Source organism: Entelurus aequoreus, linkage group LG12 (genome assembly GCF_033978785.1).
Source record: "Entelurus aequoreus isolate RoL-2023_Sb linkage group LG12, RoL_Eaeq_v1.1, whole genome shotgun sequence".
Taxonomy (NCBI): Eukaryota; Metazoa; Chordata; class Actinopteri; order Syngnathiformes; family Syngnathidae; genus Entelurus; species Entelurus aequoreus.
The window spans coordinates 8,502,501-8,522,163 of NC_084742.1; the positions used below are offsets into that span (position 1 = coordinate 8,502,501).

A 19,663-nucleotide genomic window follows, 5' to 3' on the forward strand; every position below is an offset into this window, starting at 1 on the left:
TGTTTTTTTACGCATATTGGAAAAACACAATTAAACACGTTTAACAAATACAAATGCAAACAAGACAAAAAAGGGTGTAGCAGTTGTCAGAATACTTTGTGTTTCAATGAGTTCCCAGCGAGCAGACAAAAGCTATCTTTGATCCTACCAATCAAAAGGCTTGTAAAACTCCACTGCGTACGATGGGAAGCGGCATGAAGGCGTCGGTTTCTTTGATCTGTTGTAATTCACAGGAAGATTTTGTTTTGACCCGAGATCTACAGAGCGGAGAGGAAGCAGGACCTGACCCCCCTCCGGGCACCTTTTCCTTGAACTGTTTTGTAACCAAAGGCGATGCTGTTTACGACCCCCCTTCCTTTAAAAACAGCTGTTGCCCTGTAATCAGGGAAAGTCAATCAATCAATCAATCAATCAATGTTTATTTATATAGCCCTTAATCACAAGTGTCTCAAAGTCCAAATAAAAGAGGTGGCGTACAAACTTTCGTCAGAGCGTGGTAGAGACTGTGCAAAGATACAGCCCAGACGTTTCTCCTCAATGAGCTACATTGAATTATGTCTCTGTTTAATTCCTTGCTTCTTGACTGTTTAATAGATGTCATCAGTGTTTGAACCTGACAGTAGTACCTCAACTTACAAGCTTGATTTGTTTTGTGTAGAAGCTCTTAACTCAAAACACTTGTATCGCAAATCATTTAAATTGAATTTTAAATGGGGGTTTGCCGCCCCAAAACATCATTTTAACATGCAACGTGTCTTTTGAGAAGAAAAACAAACTTTTAGATAATAAATATTGTATAAAAACAATACAATGGAATGTACAAACAATTACAGTAGTTTTATAAAGCAATGCGATAATAATGCCAAACGCACCATCAGCAGCTTCTCCAGATTTCATGGATAAATGTCCACCTTTTAGATGTTTTAACATTCTCAGCTGGCTTTAGACTCATTCTGCTTCAGGATAGATAAATAGATAGATAGATAGTACTTTATTGATTCCTTCAGGAGAGTTCCCTCAGGAAAATTAAATTTCAGCATCAGTGTACAGAATTGAGATCAAATTTAAAAAAGTAAATAATGGGGGTATAAATGGAAACAAAATAGAAAAATATTACACTAGAATAAAAACAAAAAGCATCAATGAGAATACAAATATAAGAGTAAAATAAGAATATAATAAGAGAAACTAGGCATTAGTGACCATGTTATGAAAACGTATTACACTGTTATTGTTTTGCATCCCCCGTCATTCTAATACCCCCCCTCCCTCCCAGAGAGGAGTTGTACAGTCTAATGGCGTGTGGGACAAAGGAGTTTTTTAGTCTATTAGTCCTGCACTTGGGATGAAGCAGTCTAGCACTGAACAGGCTCCTCTGGCTACTGACAACGGTATGCAGAGGGTGACTGGCATCATCCAGGATGCTCACTAGTTTTTCCACAGTCCTCTTCTCTGCCACCGTCACCAGTGAGTCCAGTTTTAGTCCGATCGTAGAACCGGCCCGCCTGATCAGTTTCTCCAGTCTGGATGGTGCTATGCTCAAATTGCTTCGCCGAGTTGGCGACACACTGACGTGTTTTTGATGATTTCTTTCTTTAATTCAATGAATATAGTGTCGCTTCATCTCAGCACGGCTCTCCGCACTCACTTTCTTCCTTCCCATGGTTGGAAAACAGAGTTATGTCCATCTCTAGCTATAAGCTAATGCTAACGAGTAAGGCCGTTTGTTTAGGTCGGATTTCGCGGGGTTCACTGTGGCATTTGCTATGACAATTAATGGCGGAAATACATCCAACTCTTATTTTTGCTTACAACTTAAATTATAACAATTAGCCGAGAGACAGCTCTTACGCCAAAGCACTCTTAAGTTGAGGTACCATGTAAAACAGGGGTGGGCAATTAATTTTTACCGGGGGCCGCATGAGCAACCCGAGCACTGCTGGAGGGCCACATCGACAATATTTCAATTAAATTTTGCTCAATATTATTTTTGATGTATACCGTAAGATAAATAATAATAATAATAATTAATAGTAATACTTCAACATAGTGTGTGTAACAGCAGTCCATGACTAATATAAATAAATTAACATTAATAATAAATGACAGTAAAATAAGCACACGTATGACTGAGGAGTCATAGTGTAACTTTGTGTGGTGTTTGAGTTGTCCGACTTTTTGTGTGGCCTTAAACGCACCAGTGGTTTAGTGCTATGCGTGTTGGTGACAGATGACAAGTTGGTTTTGGCCTGGTTTGTACGGCAGAAAATGACTAGTTTTTCCAGATAGAAGTGTTTTACTTATGTTTTTGGTGTGGTTATGGCCGAATATAAACAGTTTTGCTCAATAAAGTGATCGATATAATTCCTGTCCTCAAAGCATCTCGATAGACGTTACAATAATTGAACAGTGTTCAATTGAACGGTGTTGACGAACACCATTAGGGCCACTTGTTGTCACTGTCACTCAAAGTTGCATTGCAAAATTACATAGAATAAATATGTTTATTTTGTTTAGAATTCAGATGGGATTTTATTTGGTGCGCGGCATATATTTGCTGCGCGCAGCAGACGCTTGAGCAGTGCGCAATTGCGCAGGCACGCACCTTAGAGGGAACGTTGCATGGCAGTCCATGTCTTGTTGGAAACACGCCATTCTTCATCAACTTTTCTCTTTTTAGCGTCTCGGGTGTAAACCGTGCATCACTTGTCGCTGCATGTGCACCTTCACTCGCAGGTTACACACGGACACACGCCCATAAATAATAATTTTCAAAATAAAAGCAGCACAGTTGTATTGCGCGCACGACATAGATGTTTTTTCAACTTTATTTTGTAATTAATGATTGCAGCTGTTCACATTCACTCACAATCACGCACACGCATACGTCCACACGGAAGTAATACAAATAACGATTTTCAAAACAAAAGCAGCACCGTTGTATTGCACACTCGATATAGATACTTTTTAAAATTGATTTTGTAATTTATAATTGGCCTCATGCGGGCCGGACAGGGACGCACAAAGGGCCGGATGCGGCCCGCGGGCCGCAGAATGCCCAGGTCTGATGTAAAACAATCATGTAACTGCAAAAATATAATATAAAATATAAATTGGAACTGCATGGACTTTTACTTCTACTCTCTTTAATTCAAATTGGAACAGCAATTATACTTCTGGCTTGCAAGCTCAACAAAAATTCATGGAATCACTGTCATGTTGAATTAGCAGCAGGCTGGAATACACACATGTCCTGGCTGGTCCTGTGGTTAGACACCTCTCTATTCTTCTTCTTCTTGCAGATAATGGAGAGTTATTTAGTGAAGGAGGCCACTGTGCCGCAGTCACAGTACCGACATGGCTGAGAGGGCCCCGAGCTAAAGTGGCCCACCCAGCCGCTTTCTCTCTCTACTCCCCAACAAACTCTCAGCTCCCCTTGACAGACTACTTTCCAGGCACACACACACACACACACACTCCTGCACAGCATCTGTGCTAGCAAAAGAAGCGCACAAGCTTTTCTTTTCTTGCTCGTCTTTTATTGGTGAGTGGAGGTCTCTTTACATGCCTCACCTATCGATGGCTTCATTTGGCACAGGACAGTGACAACAGTCCATTTGGAACGACTGCAATGGTAGTCTGTTAATAAAAGGCATTTGTGCTGGTCTGGCCTAAATTCTAATGGTTTCTACCGTGACAATTTATTCCAATAACGCCCTAATAGCCCTAATAACTATTTTTATGTACCGTCTTAAGCCTTTGCTTATGCTAGGTTCACACCAACGGCGCTTGAAAGCGGCATGCAAAGCGGCGTTAAAGCGTAACAAAGCGTGATTAAAGCGTGACGGTCGTAATGGATCGTGGGAAAGCTTGTAGTGAAGCGGGACATGCGGCAAGGTCGGCAAAATTTTTTAAACGGTTTTAAAAAATTCGGCGCTCTGTCAAGAATGGAATAAAGCGCAGAGAGCTTATCAAAGCGTGACAAAGCTCAGCAAAGCTTGACTCAAAGCGTAGGAAAGCTTAACAGATCTTGGTTCAAAGCGCGGACCCCAGTCGCCACCGCATGCCACCAGACGACCATCACGCTTTAACGCGCCGTCAAAGCGCCGTTGGTGTGAACCTAGCATTACAAACGTCTTAGCACCTCTTCCAAATGACGGTGCTTTGCTCGCCGCTTTAAAGCGCGGCAAGCGCCGTTGGTGTGAACCAGGCATTAAAGGGGAACTACACTTGTTCGGGAATTTGTCAGTCGCAGTCCCTAAGACAAGAACATATACGTTTTTCTCTTTTTATGCATTCTAATTTGTAATATATAGAAATAATACATACATACATATACTTATATGTGTGTATCAATCAATCAATGTTTATTTATACTGCCCTAAATCACAAGTGTCTCAAAGGGCTGCACAAGCCACAACGACATCCTCGGTTCAGATCCCACATCAGGGCAAGGAAAAACTCAACCCAGTGGGATGCCAATGAGAAACCTTGGGGAGGACCGCAGATTATTGCGCACACACGCGTGTGTAATAATACAAAAAGGGACACCTTTCTAAATACGTGAGACAGAAACTATTTGCCACTTACTGCCTGAGCATAACTCAAATATTTCACAGCATAATCTGCTGGGTTAAATATTTGTTACATTCTTCTTCTGCACGGGTCGCCAACCACGACCATCAACGCTAACAAGCCAAATACTAATCTACTGTATATCTACCATCTTCGATTGTTCTATGCGAAAGCATTCTAAAATGTACTTTCAAAGCACGCATCCGCATAACCACTCAAAAACAAGACCTCTCTCATGTACGGGTCAATACAGTCATTTCATCCATTTCCTGTCTGCAAGCCAATTGGCTGAATTAGAGACTATGACGTCATGCATTGTGTTGCTACGGTAAATAGCGGCGACGCTTCCTAGCGGCCCCTGCTTTCCCTTCGAGTTCAAATCCTGGTAAATGAGTGATGAGTGGCAGCCCTGATGTGAGCAGCTGCCAAGTACCTGTCCGCATCATACTCCTGGGTATTTTTAGAACGCCTCGCTCTCATCAGCGGCCTGTCTGATTGCGGTAAAAGGCCGCCTCTTGGATGGCTGCATCAATCTTTGAAGATTATTCCAAAACCTTTTAAACCGTCACCACTTCCTACCCATTCCTTTTTCTTTTTTTTTTTTACTGGAGTGCATCACCTCAGCCTCCGACCGCTCACTCCTTCCTCACCTGTTTTGTCTCCCAAAGTCATCCTAATTAGCGTTTCAAGCTGCCGCTCCCCCACCGTGAGGTCGCTTGTGCCCCTGAGCCAGCGCTGCCTTGTCTAATGAAAGATCTGCTGCCGTCACTTCTTATGTATCAGCGTGTGTGTGTGTGTGTGTGTGTGTGTGTGTGTGTGTGTGTGTGTGTGTGCGTGTGACAGAAGAAGGAACCACTCACACATCATTAAAAGCATTATCTCAACTACATGGTATAGCAAATTGGACGGACATACTTTATTTAATAATGATAGGTTGAAACACACGTGTCAAACTCATCATTTAATCTGAACAGCCACATCATTTGAAGCGGGCCGCAACTTCATTTGAAGCGCTCCGCCACTTCATTTGAAGCGCTCCGCCACTTCATTTGAAGCGCGCCGCCACTTCATTTAATGTCGTCAACCACATCAATTAATGTTGTCTTCCACGTCATTCAATGTGATCCACTACGTCATTCAAAGTGGTTTTCCACATCATTTAAAGTGGTGCACCACATCAATTAAAATGGTGCACCACATTATTTAACAAGGTCGACAACATCATCTACATGTGGCCCGTCAAGTCATTCAATGTGGTCTTCCACATCATTATTAAAATTGGCCTGCCGATGTGGTCTTCCACATCATTAAAGTGACCTGTCACATCATTCAATGTGGTCTTCCACATCATTTAATGTGGCCTGTCACATCATTCAACGTGGTCTTCCACATCATTAAGTTGGCCTGTCACGTCATTCAATGTGGTCTTCCACATCTTGATTTAAATTGGCCTGCCACATCATTTGATGTGGTCTTCCACATCATTAAAGTGGCCTGTTACGTCATTCAATGTGGTCTTCCACATCATTTAAAATGGCCTGTCACATCATTCAACGTGGTCTTCCACATCATTAATGTGGCCTGTCACGTCATTCAATGTGGTCTTCCACATCATGATTAAAAGTGGCCTGCCACATCGAGGTCTTCCACATAATTAATGTGGCCTGTTACGTCATTCAATGTGGTCTTCCACATCATTTAAAGTGACCTGTCACATCATTCAATGTGGTCTTCCACATCATTTAATGTGGCCTGTCACATCATTCAACGTGGTCTTCCACATCATTAATGTGGCCTGTCACGTCATTCAATGTGGTCTTCCACATAATTTAAAGTGACCTGTCACATCATTCAATGTGGTCTTCCACATCATTAATGTGGCCTGTCACATCATTTAACGTGGTCTTCCAGATCATTAAAGTGGCCTGTCTTGTCATTCAATGTGGTCTTCCACTTCATTTAAAGTGGCCTGTCACATCATTCCTGGTGGTCTTCCACATCATTAATGTGGCCTGTCATCACGTCATTCAATGTGGTCTTCCACATCATTAAAGTGGCCTGTCATCACATCATTCAACGTGGTCTTCCACATTCATTGAATGTGGTCTTCCACATCATTAAAATGGCCTGTCACGTCATTCAATGTGGTCTTCCACATCATTTAAAGTGGCCTGTCATGTCATTCAATGTGGTCTTCCACATCGTTAAAGTGGCCTGTCACATTATTCAACGTGGTCTTCCACATCATTTAATGTGGCCTGTTACATCATTCAATGTGGTCTTCCACATCATTTAAGTTGGCCTGTCGCATCATTCAACGTGGTCTTCCACATCATTAAAATGGCCTGTCACGTCATTCAATGTGGTCTTCCACATCATTTAAAGTGGCCTGTTACATCATTCAATGTGGTCTTCCACATCATTAAAATGGCCTGTCACGTCATTCAATGTGGTGTTCCACATCATTTAAATTGGCCTGTCATGTCATTCAATGTGGTCTTCCACATCGTTAATGTGGCCTATCACGTCATTCAACGTGGTCTTCCACATCATTTAATGTGGCCTGTTACATCATTCAATGTGGTCTTCCACGTCATTTAAGTTGGCCTGTCGCATCATTCAACGTGGTCTTCCCATCATTAATGTGGCCTGTCACATCATTCAATGTGGTCATCATTAATGTGGCCTGTGACATCATTCAATGTGGTCTTCCACATCATTTAAAGTGACCCGTCAAATCATTCAATGTGGTCTTCCACATAATTTAAAGTGACCCGTCAAATCATTCAATGTGGTCTTCCACATATTTAATGTGGCCTGTAACATCATTCAATGTGGTCTTCCACATCATTTAAGGTGGCCTGTAACATCATTCAATGTGGTCTTCCACATCATTTAAGGTGGCCTGTCACATCATTCAATGTGGTCTTCCAAATCATTAAATGTGGCCTGTCACATCATTCAATGTGGTCTTCCAAATCATTAAAATAACCTGTCATGTCATTCAATGTGGTGTTCCACATCATTTAATGTGGCCTGTCACGTCATTCAATTGGGTCTTCCACATCATTAAACAGGCCTGTCACATCATTCAACGTGGTCTTCCACATCATTAAAGTGGCCTGTCACGTCATTCAATGTGATCTTCCACATCATTTAAGTGGCCTGTCACATCATTCAATGTGGTCTTCCACATCATTTAAAGTAGTCCGCTATGTCATTTAATGTGGCCCGTCACGTCATTCCGTGTTGTCGACCATATCATTCATGTGGCCCACTAAGTCATTCAAAGCGGTTTTCTGCATGCCTGCCACGCCATTGAAAGTGGCCCTCTGGGGCAGCCATAATTGTGACGTGGCCTTGAATAAAAACAAGTTTGACACCCCCTGGATTAAAGCAATGTAAGCAATGTCCTGTGTGTGTACATGGATTTAAATTCCGAGCATATCCACGAGTGATTGAACACGCTTTGACAGAAAGAAAGATAGCGGCCGGCGGAAGTGGGTATTTGCTTTTCCATGACAGGCCCTGATGCAATCATACCAAACTGGCATTTTTGTCCTCCGCTTCTCCCGCAACCTTTTTGCATGACAATGCTTCCCTGCCTCGGCAACAACAGTAACTAGATTTGACTCTTGTCATGCTATACCTTTCTCCCCCACCCCTGCAATTTTGAAGATGTCTGTCTTTTATTTATCTCTAAATTTCCTCTGGGAACAAGACACAATACAGCAGAAGTTGGATGAAAAAGAAAACAGAAGAAGAAGAAGAAGAAGAAGGTGACATGATGGAGGCGGAGGGAGAAAGAGTTCAAATCAATAGCAAGATTCTAGAGGGATTTGAAATGGTGCCCAGGGACAGTTTAGAAGCAGCACATCCGCCGCCGATTGTGTGTCTCACCCAGGGGGCAGGACCGGGCAGGTCCGCTCGACAAATCAATAGCCATGCTTTGTGTGTGTGTGTGTGTGTGTGTGTGTGTGTGTGTGTGTGTGTGTGTGTGTGTGTGTGTGTGTGTGTGTGTGTGTGTGTGTGTGGTGCCAATAACATCCATTCATAAGTAGGAAGTACAATACAATACTTGCACAAGGGATGATAAAAAGTTAGATTTCTCGAGTAAACAACGATACTGCAAAGAGCGTCAAAATGTGGGATGATTTTAATTTCCATTTAAAGCACTTATTTGTGGTTTATTATCGCCAATAGCGACTTCCTTTTTCGGAGTGGTTACTACCGTGAAAGTTGGCGCCGGTGCTATAACGGAACAGCGTTTCGGTGAGCATCCTCAAGTACATTTGCATGCGTCATGGCCAATTATGCACGTTAGACCATAATGTCAGTAAGTGAATCCTAACGCCTTTTATGAGAGGCAACAGCTACTGCCCACCACTACCACAAATAGATTGTAGCCCTGTAGGAAACACTGCACTACATTGGAACTCAAGCCAACGCAGAAATGTTATTTTCTAATGGATATCACTTGGACGTTTCAAGCCAATTATGCAAATTTGACCATGATGTCAATAAGTGACTTCTCAAAGCGCCTTTTATGAGAGGCAACAACTACTATTCACCCCCATGGCAAATAGATTTTAGTCCAGTGGTAAACACTGCACTCTATTGGAACTCGAGCTAAGGCAGAAATGTTATATATGTAGGATATCACTTGAAAGATTTAAGCTAATTATGCAAATTAGACCATGGCATTAATAATTGACCCCTAGCACCTTTTATGAGAGGCAACAGCTACAACACACCACCAGCACAAATAAGACTGTAGTCATATGGGAAACACTGCACTCCATTGAAACTCAAGCTAACACAGAAATTGTATTTACTAATGAATATCACTTGAAAGTTTGAAGCCTGTTATGCATATTAGATGACGTTAAAGGCCTACTGAAATGATTTTTTTTTTAATTTAAACGGGAATAGCAGATCCATTCTATGTGTCATACTTGATCATTTCGCGATATTGCCATATTTTTGCTGAAAGGATTTAGTAGAGAAAATCGACGATAAAGTTCGCAACTTTTGCTCGCTGATAAAAAAAAAGCCTTGCCTGTACCGGAAGTAGCGTGACGTCATAGAGCTAGTATTCCTCACAATTCCCCGTTGTTTACAATGGAGCGAGAGAGATTCGGACCGAGAAAGTGACGATTACCCCATTAATTTGAGTGAGGATGAAAGATTCGTAGATGAGGAACGTTACAGTGAAGGACTTTAGAGGCAGTGATGGACGTATCTTTTTTCGCTCTGACTGTAACTTAGGTACAAGCTGGCTCATTGGATTCCACACTCTCCTTTTTCTATTGTGGATCACGGATTTGTATTTTAAACCACCTGGGATACTATATCCTCTAGAAAATGAGAGTCGAGCACGCGAAATGGACATTTAAAGTGACTTTTATCTCCACGACAATACATCGGTGACACACTTAGCTACTGAGCTAACGTGATAGCATCGTTCTCAAATGAAGATAGAAACAAAATAAATAAACCCCTGACTGGAAGGATAGACAGAAGACCAACAATACTATTAAACCATGTACATGTAACTACACGGTTAAAAATTCTCAGCCTGGTAAGGCTTAACTATGCTGTTGCTAACAACGCTAAGGCTAATTTAGCAACTTAGCAACCGGACCTCACAGAACTATGTACTCTCTCCTTTTTCTATTGTGGATCACGGATTTGTATTTTAAACCACCTCGGATACTATATCCTCTTGAAAATGAGAGTCGAGCACGGGAAAGGGACATTTACAATGGCTTTTATCTCCAAGACAATACATCGGTGACACACTTAGCTACTGAGCTAACGTGATAGCATCGTTCTCAAATGAAGATAGAAACAAAATAAATAAACCCCTGACTGGAAGGATAGACAGAAGACCAACAATACTATTAAACCATGTACATGTAACTACACGGTTAAAAATTCTCAGCCTGGTAAGGCTTAAAAATGCTGTTGCTAACGATGCTAAGGCTAATTTAGCAACCGGACCTCACAGAACTATGATAAAACATTAGCGCTCCACCTACGCCAGCCAGCCCTCATCTTCCCATCAACAGCCGTGCTCACCTGCATTCCAGCGATCAACGGCGCGACGAAGGACTTCACCCGTGGGTTTGGCGGCAAGCATCGGCTAGGCGTAGTAAGTAGTCCTTGTTGTGTTGCTGTAAGTATTGTACTTAGCCGCTAAGACACCGATCGATCCCACCTACAACGTTCTTCTTTGCAGCCTCCATTGTTCATTAAACAAATTGCAAAAGATGTCCAGAATACTGTGGAATTTTGTCGAAGAAAACAAGAGGCTTTTCTATCGGGTCCGATGGGGTCCAACCACTTCCGTTGCTTTTGTGACGTCATGCGCATAAATCATATCCAAAGGAGTTTTTCAACCGAAAGTGTGGCGGGAATTTTAAAATTGCACTTTCTAAGTTAACCCGGCCGTATTGGCATGTGTTGCAATGTTAAGATTTCATCATTGATGTATAAACTATCAGACTGCATGGTTGGTAGTAGTGGGTTTCAGTAGGCCTTTAATAAGTGATTCCAGGGCCTTTTATGAGAGGCAACGGGTGCAACCCACCACCACCACAAAATGTATTGTAGTCATATGGGAAACACTGCACTACATTGGAATTCAGGCTAACACATAAATTGTATTTTGTCAAGCATAACAATACTTAAACGTTTCAAGCCAATTATGCAAATTAGACCATGACATTAAGTGATTCCTAGGGCCTTTTTATGAGAGGCAACGGCTACAACCTACCGCCACAAATGTGTTGTAGTCATATGGGAAACACTGCACTACATTAGAACTCAGGCTAACGCAGACATGTTTGTTACTCATGGATAATAGCACTATAAGTTTCAAGCCATTTATGCAAATTAGTCCATGATGTCAATATGTGATTCTTAGCGCCTTTTATGAGAGGCAATGGCTACAACCCACTATCACTGCAGACAGATTGTAGTCATAGGGGGAAACACTGCACTACATTGGAACTCATGGTAACGCAGAAATGGTCTTTTCTCGTGATTAACAACTGAACATTTCGAATGCTGTTATTATTGACCACTGAGATACCAACAGGAGTAGGAAGACTCTAGGACGGCGAATGCTTCATTTGGCGCAACAGAATAGAAGCAACCATTCATTGGTAATGGTGCAATAAAAGTTGACCATTATACAACGTCCAGCATTTAAACTGACCTTTCTTTCATTCTGTGTAATCAGAATCTAAAGTCCCTGAATGTTTGACATACATCTTATAACAACAACTCACCGAGCAATTACAAGTCCAAAGGTCAGCAAAAAAAGAAAAAAGTTCACAGGGAAGACATCACACTTATGAGAGGACCGCCTTTTTTATGCCTCGGGGTTGTGACCTTTTCGCCAACCGATGCTACAATTACTGCGGCACAGGGCCTCTGAATGCACGTGTCGGGGACGACGCCGTGACCCTGATGCATGGTCTTAATCCAGGTAGCAGGAGGCGCCATGGAACACGTGACGGTGGGATTTTCATCTCTCCTTTCTGTTAATTGACTGTGACTGACTTGTTCTTGTAACACGCTGAGCGGGAAAAAAATTATCATGATTTACCGCACAGGAGAAGCGCTGCTAACAACATATCCTGAAGGCACGTCATGTAGTCCTGTCATATATTTGACCATTTTTGCTGATGTTTCCCTTTGAGCTAAATAACACGCCGCTTGAAAAGGCGCAACACAATAACGTCCAAAGTAATAAAGGCAGATGATCGCACTGAAAGCTGTGTTAAATAGCACTTCATCGTTTTTGACGTGTTGATTAAAAAAGTGCTTTGCTTCGAGTTTACTTTAAAACTCAACCTGCATTCACAAATGATTCTTTACTCGGGGAACACTTTGGCAGCTTAGTTCTTATTAACAAAGTAGGGAATTCTCACCCCCCATCAACTATATTACACAAAATTGACTTTTTAACGATATTGTAATAGTTATGTTTCCTTAGAGCCTGCTTACGAGCGCCAAAACGTGAGAAAAGGCTATCCTCTCACTTGTTTGCTGAAGCAGGCTTCACTACACGTCTTCACCAGACTCGGAGGATGTTCATTCAGGTGTTTAATTTTGTAGAACAAAAGCAGAACACAGATCTGACACTAATTTATGATTGTTTCAATTGGCAACTTCCTGGCATTGAGAAACACTGAAATAAATCAAAAATCTACCCCAAGGCAGCTGTGGCTATGAAAGTAGCTTACCACCACCAGGTGTGAATGAATGATGGGTTCTACATGTAAAGCCACTTTGAGTACTTAGAAAAGCGCAATATAAATCCCAGGTATTATTTATTATTATTAAAATATAAATGGTTGTAGTCAGTGACAGTTTCATTTTCAGATTAGTCTGCAGTTAAAAAGTAGTGTTCACACCTTGGAGAGCTGTTGCACCAGGTGGCTTGACATGAATCATGGCTCCGACACAAGACATGTCAATTGAAACAAGAGGATTATAAAAGCTCTTTAAAAAAGGTAAAATGTTGCAAAATATGTTGAGACAGCTGTGTCTTAAAAAATGGACCAAGTATAAAAAACACGGGAAGGTTGTAAATGGCAAGCATGCTGGTAGACTAAGGAAAACAATAAAGTGTCAAGACAGAAACCTTCAAGCAATAGGTCTTGAAAACAGAAAATGCACAGCAAAAGAAATGAAGAACAAATGGACGGAAACTCGAGTCACCGTCTGTGATGTCGTTCACAACCACTCAAGCAGGTGAGATGTGTTGTGAGAGTATGGATTGTTCTTGCTAGCTTAGCTTCAAGTTTCAAGTGGCCGTCTCGACATTAATTCAGTACGTGTTTCGGGATGAATGAGCGTTCCCGGACATATTATTTTCCCAAATAAATGGTAAATGGGTTATACTTGCATAGCGCTTTTCTACTTTTTTTAAGGAACTCAAAGCGCTTTGACACTATTTCCACATTCACACAGACACATTCGTGCACACTGATGGCGGGAGCTGCCATGCACGGCGCTAACCAGGCTTATCAGGAGCAAGGTTTAAGTGTCTTGCTCAAGGACACAACGGCGTGACTAGGATGGTAGAAGGTGGGGATTGAACCAGTGACCCTCATATTGCTGGCACAGTGTTCCTTCACCTCACAAAAAGAGCAATACAGTCACATTTATGTCAATTTCCCTGATATTATTTTGTGTTTATCAGCAGATTGGCCAATTGTATGACTCAGTCCACGGATATTTCAGCGCGTAAATCATATGGCTTACTTTTTTTAATTGAGTTTAAAGATTATTGATTAGCTCTGTTTCAAATAAACGGTAGCAACCATGATGAGATCCCTAACTTCTAGGAGACTTTTCTTTTTTTTCCACTCATGCGCTCACTCAACCGTTTCACCGTCACAAGCTTCAGATTTTGCTTGAACGTTGCGCGGCCAATTAATTATTGTATTTTTTTCCCGATTAAGATATCTTTATGATGGTAAGAAGCCCTAATCCAAATCAAAATTGTATTATTTGTCTAGGCCTATATTACAATATCAATTAATATTAAAATGTCCTTATTCCCCTCATTACATACATTTATAATGTCAGTAGTGCAAAATAATTAATAGCATAAATATATATTTTTAAAAAGGTATTTGTACTGATCCGCCCACCCTTGTTTATATTCAAGAGCTCTAATTTAGCAGTTAGCTATGCTTTTTTGTAGTGTAGCATGTATAACTGATAATTACAAAGTTTATTTTCCACCATGGAGATGAAGATTAGTGATTTAGAGGCTGTGCATTAGCTGCTAGCTTGCTAGCAAGGACTCTAAATTGCGATGAGGTCACCTCATTTCGCTTGTCGCTGTCAAACTTGAGGTAGACAGTTGGAATGTGTCAAAGTAGTGTTCGGAAAATTACTTTTAAAAAGTATTTAATTATAGGTACTTGTTAAGTTACCAAAAAGGTCATTTGAATAATAACGAACTCTTTAATAAATGTAATTATAATGAAAAGTTATTATTCCGTCAATTTTCTACCATATTACCTAAAAAACAAAAAAAACTAAACTAAAATCTGGTATATGCAATTAAGACATGCTTAATGAGAGCAGAGTGTGTGTGCCTTTAAAATAGGTGCCCGTAGCGAATTGGCGTGCGACGTTAGCGAGGGCGCGCTCTGAGCAGGATTTTTACTCAGCTGTTTGTATTAGCTTAGCATTGACGGCAGCTTTGTTGAATCTTTTCAGTGGATTGTGTTAGCGCTAGTCGTCAATAAAGAGATTGAATGTGCTCGGGGTATTGTAGGATTGCAAGCTTGTCACTTCAATCGTCAATTTGTTGTTCATTATTCCCTCGCTGTAGTAGTGTGTGTGTGTGTGTGTGTTGGTTACATGTTTTGTTAGAATAATTTTAGAAAGAATAATTTATCTAAGTTATCACAAAAACTTTGTGTTTCAATGAGTTCCCAGCGAGAAGCAAAAACATGTCTTTGAAGCTACCAAGAAGGCTTGTAAAACTCCACTGCGTAGGGGGGAAGCAACATGAAGGTGTTCTGTTTTATTTCATGTATTGTAATCAACAGAAAGATTTTGTTTTAACTCAAGGACTACAAAGCGGAGAGAAGGCAGGATCTGCCCAAGTTCCAGACACCGCTATTTTGAAGTCTTTTACGAACCTCTTTTTTGAAGTCTTTTACGAACCTTTCTTTGAACTGTTTTAAGACCTTTTCTGTGAAGTGTTTACGACCTTTTCTTTTGAACTGTTCTGTAACCAAGGCAACGCTGTTTACGACCCATGTCCCTTTGGAAGCAGCTGTTGCCATGTGGTCAGGGAAAGTCCAAACAAAGGAGGAGGCGTACAATCTTTCGCCAGAGCGTGCTGGAGACTGTCCAAGAGTACAGACCAGACGTTTCTCCTCAAATTGAGCCAAATTTAATTCTGTCTCTGTTTGATTCTTTGCTTCTTGTCCTGTTTAATAGATGTCATCGGTGTTTGAACCTGACATGTTTGCTGTGTGATGTTGCCTCCTTCTATTTGATATCAAGTTCATTTTTTAGTGTGGTGCAAGTTCTTGTTTTTATTTGTAAGAAGTTACTTCCTGCATTTCTGTATTGTTGACATGAAACCACATCAAAAGTAGCGTGCCATGTTCCTTCAAAAGTATCAGTAACGGTTTTTAATTAATTTGATTATTTGTTACTGGTAAAAATAATTTACGCTTTTATTATTTAACACTGTTATTACCATCACAATTTGACGATAGTAGTAAAAGCTCTCTTGTCAGCCATATTTATTTAATTTATATTGTGCATCACCTATCTCTTGCAAAAGTGTAGCTGTAAAAAGTATATAAAGTTCACAGAAACGATTTTTAAAGAAAAAAAAAACTGTCAGCAACAATCACAGCTCATTAGCATTATAGCCACAGACACAAAATAGAGTGTATTTCAGGTAATTAAAACACTTTAAAATGGTCTGGTTATTAGCATCAAGGCTAGGATTTGGACAACAAAACAATATTGTGAGACTGCAGAGAAGCAGATAAAAAGTAGAAAAAGAAGACAAAGTAATACATTTTTCAAGCCCGCCGTGTTGGACAAAGAGTACATTGCAAATATGTTTGTTTTTTGTTTCAATGGACTCTTACACGCAACGTTGGGCATGCAGAATTGAAAAAAACGGGGGCTGCCGCATCTCGATTTAGTACCATCAGGCGCTCGTGGATATGACGGTGTAAAAAAGAAAAAGAAAAAAAAAAGGAGCCGATCAGAACTACAGTAGCAAACCAGTTCACGGGTAAAGTTTGCCCATTTGCTTGGCTCACTTACCAGATGGCTGTGCTTTGTGGTGTGGGACCGCTTTGGCACAGTCCATAAGGCAGCTGTCTCTCAAAAGCCGTGTAAGAATCCCCACGTGTGGAGTTGTTGTAGGAGTTTTTTTTTCTTTTCTTGTTGTCGTCCTCAATGTTTTGGAACAGCTCCTGTGGCCTTGCGTCCTGAATAATAGAAAAGGTACACCATGATGGTCATTGAGGTAAGAGTGCAGGTAGAGAGGAGGAACAATGTGCACTTCATCATATAAGTATGGGGGTGTACTTTAATGTGTGCCGTCCACGGATGTCATTTGGGGAAGACAGGGGTGAGGGACATGTCCCTTGCACTTTTGCAAAAAAGCACTTTATGTCCGCTACACCTTATAACGTCGAAAAATAATGTTTTGCTATTGAACGGAGGCAAGTCAAACACTAGCGCCAGGCGGAAAACGGCCGCTAAGACTGAAGCTAGTTCCTTTGGACGGGCCACGAGCTCATTGATTGGCCTTCTGAGGCTGCCTTCTTGACATTGACTGATCAATCAGCGGTCAGATGCGCGATAAGAACGAGTTGGCCTCCACGCGGAAATATGACTCGTAAACAATTAAGACAAAGAAGGAGTCTTGTGCTTCACTCAAAGGTCGTTAAATTGTTGATTAGCGCATGCATAATACGAGCGGTACTGGTAGCACAGTAGATTAAGAATTGGCTTTTTGTTCCGGTATATATTGTTCGATTCCCAGCCAGGACATACGAGGTGAACATTAAACTATGGCACTTTAAAAAAATAAAAATAAAATTAAATAAGGTATTTATATAATTTGGTTAATATTGTTATTTTGTACAACAATGAATATTTAAACAACTTGTTTCCAATTAATATTACTCCAAAACATGCATTTAATCCCTTCAAGCCACGCCTCCTGTACACAAACCAGTTGTGTCCGCCCCCATTTCTAAAACAAATGTCCCTGGTGCCGACTCCCATGGGTTCTACTAAAAATACTTTGGAAGCCAGCATGTGTGATAAAAATAAACTTACATTTGTATAATCTGTGTACAAATGATCAATGACTTTTGGACAGCTAGTTAAGAAGTCCCACCTCTGCAAAGACGTTAAACTTAATGATGGACATGTTTGTTTTTTTATCCGATATTGCTCATATTTTACACACACGTGCTCGGCACTCCCTGTCAAAACTACACCGTCTCCCATGGCGATTCGGAGAAACACAGTGAAGCTAAAATGTAGAGTTCAGTGAGCTGTGGGAGAAATTTCAAGACAGTCCGACTTGTGGGTGTGAACTGTACCACGGTGTGGTGTATTAGTCGGGAAGACAGCACAGGCAACATGCTAGAGATGCATGTTTCCACACCTTTCCACAATTGAGGCATTTCAAATGACCCACATGACTTTTACTTTCCTTGGCATTTTTCATCCGTTGCCGTCTGTCCATATTCTCCTCCCCGCCATCCATCCAAGTCACGTTCTCCCGTCTTACAGCCATCCATCCCCTCTCCCATGCGGGCAGGTCAGTACGACCTGTATCGGTCTTGCCAAGGACGGGTCCCAGGTTTGCGTTAAATGGCCCGATTTTTCCTGAGAAAGACGAGGCCCTGCTCTGCTTGAACGCCAGCATGTGAGGCCAGACGCTGGAACGCTGCCACAACATGGCCGCATAATGAACACCAGAGTTTATTAATATGCTTGCGGCGTGTGACGTGATGGACAACTGGTGAAATTGTCGCAATCTCCGACTTGAACTTTTAAGCATGCACCATAATGCTTATCATGGCAAAAAGATCACAATTGTCCTCGGGGATTTGGCCCGGCGGTCCTGTCAATCAACGGCATTAGCGTAAGCAGCTAAAGTGCAGAATAGAACGGACGCCATGTTGGTAAGGGCTATCAGTTTTTAGCAGTTCTCAATTATTTTCTACTATCGCCCCACACTCCCCCCACACACAAACAGTATCATTTGTCAATAACATTTTTATAAGTAATCCACCTAATTAATATTGAAAAAAATAAGAACGAAAAATAGATCATCTTTAACAAATACCTTTGTTAAAATTGATTTTAGTCTGAAACAAAAGATCAACTTGTCTTATATTGAAATATCTTTGTTCATAGTTTAAATCCTTATTTAACCTAAAAACTTTTTATGACCGACTTAAACTACCGTAATTTCCGGACTATAAGCCGCACCAGCTAAATTTAGGGGAAAATACAGATTGCTCCATATATAAGCCGCACCCGACTATAAGCCGCAGGGTTTTGATGTGTAATTAGCGTAGTATATAGGGGTTCCTGCTACCACGGAGGGGATTGCCGGGACAGAGATGACTGTTTGGGAATGCAAAGCGTCCCATTTATTAACAATACATCTTTCAATCAATCAATCAAACTTTCACATCTTTGACATGGCGAACAGCATTCGTGCAGAGTACAAATAATACAACGGTGCAAAGTAATACAAAGTGCTCGCCTGTACGTTATCAAAATAACCAGCCTACCGGTATATGAAAAGTCATCATTGTGTCATCGTCTTCCTCCTGCGTACTAAAACCACCGAAATCCTCTTCGTCGGTGTCGGAGAAGAACGGGCCGTAAATAAGCCGCACCGTTGTATAAGCCGCAGGGACCAGAACGAGGGGAAAAAGTAGCGGCTTATAGTCCGGAAATTACGGTATTTGATTCTGAAAAATGAAATTTAATAAACTCAATGAATTGAAATTGATCAGCAACATTAACTAGGGAACACAATAAATACAATTATTTAACCTACAAAACAAAAGAAAAAAACAAGAAAATAATAATAATAATAATATATATATATATATATATATATATATATATATATATATATATATATATATATATATATATATAGTTTTATCAAAATGAAGGAATTAAGATAAGCTACAATGAGCACAGTTTGTAGTGCACAGGTGTTTGAAAGGGGTTTTGAAGTGTGACATGGATATATATACCGTATTTTTCGGACCAAAAGTCGCAGTTTTTTTCATAGTTTGGCCTGGGGTGCGACTTATACTCAGGAGCGACTTATGTGTGAAATTATTAACACATTACCGTAAAATATCAAATAATATTATTTAGCTCATTCACGTAAGAGACTAGACGTATAAGATTTCATGGGATTTAGCGATTAAGAGTGACAGATTGTTTGGTAAACGTATAGCATGTTCTATATGTTATAGTTATTTGAATGACTCTTACCATAATATGTTACGTTAACATACCAGGCACGTTC

General features: G+C 40.8%; 1 protein-coding gene across 5 annotated transcripts in view; it reads right to left on the reverse strand.

Moving 5' to 3' along the window:
- The window catches only part of tafa5a (TAFA chemokine like family member 5a), a 684,328-nt gene that overhangs the window by 578,667 nt on the left and 85,998 nt on the right, over nt 1–19,663 (reverse strand). For 3 of the 5 annotated variants that reach the window (XM_062064576.1, XM_062064575.1, XM_062064577.1), the window contains exon 3: nt 16,405–16,571. In XM_062064576.1, the coding sequence (XP_061920560.1) occupies nt 16,405–16,450 (46 nt within the window). In that variant the 5' untranslated portion in view covers nt 16,451–16,571. Of the gene's footprint in view, nt 1–16,404; nt 16,572–19,663 lie in introns of those variants that run through there. The other 2 variants (XM_062064580.1, XM_062064579.1) reach the window with 2 other exon arrangements.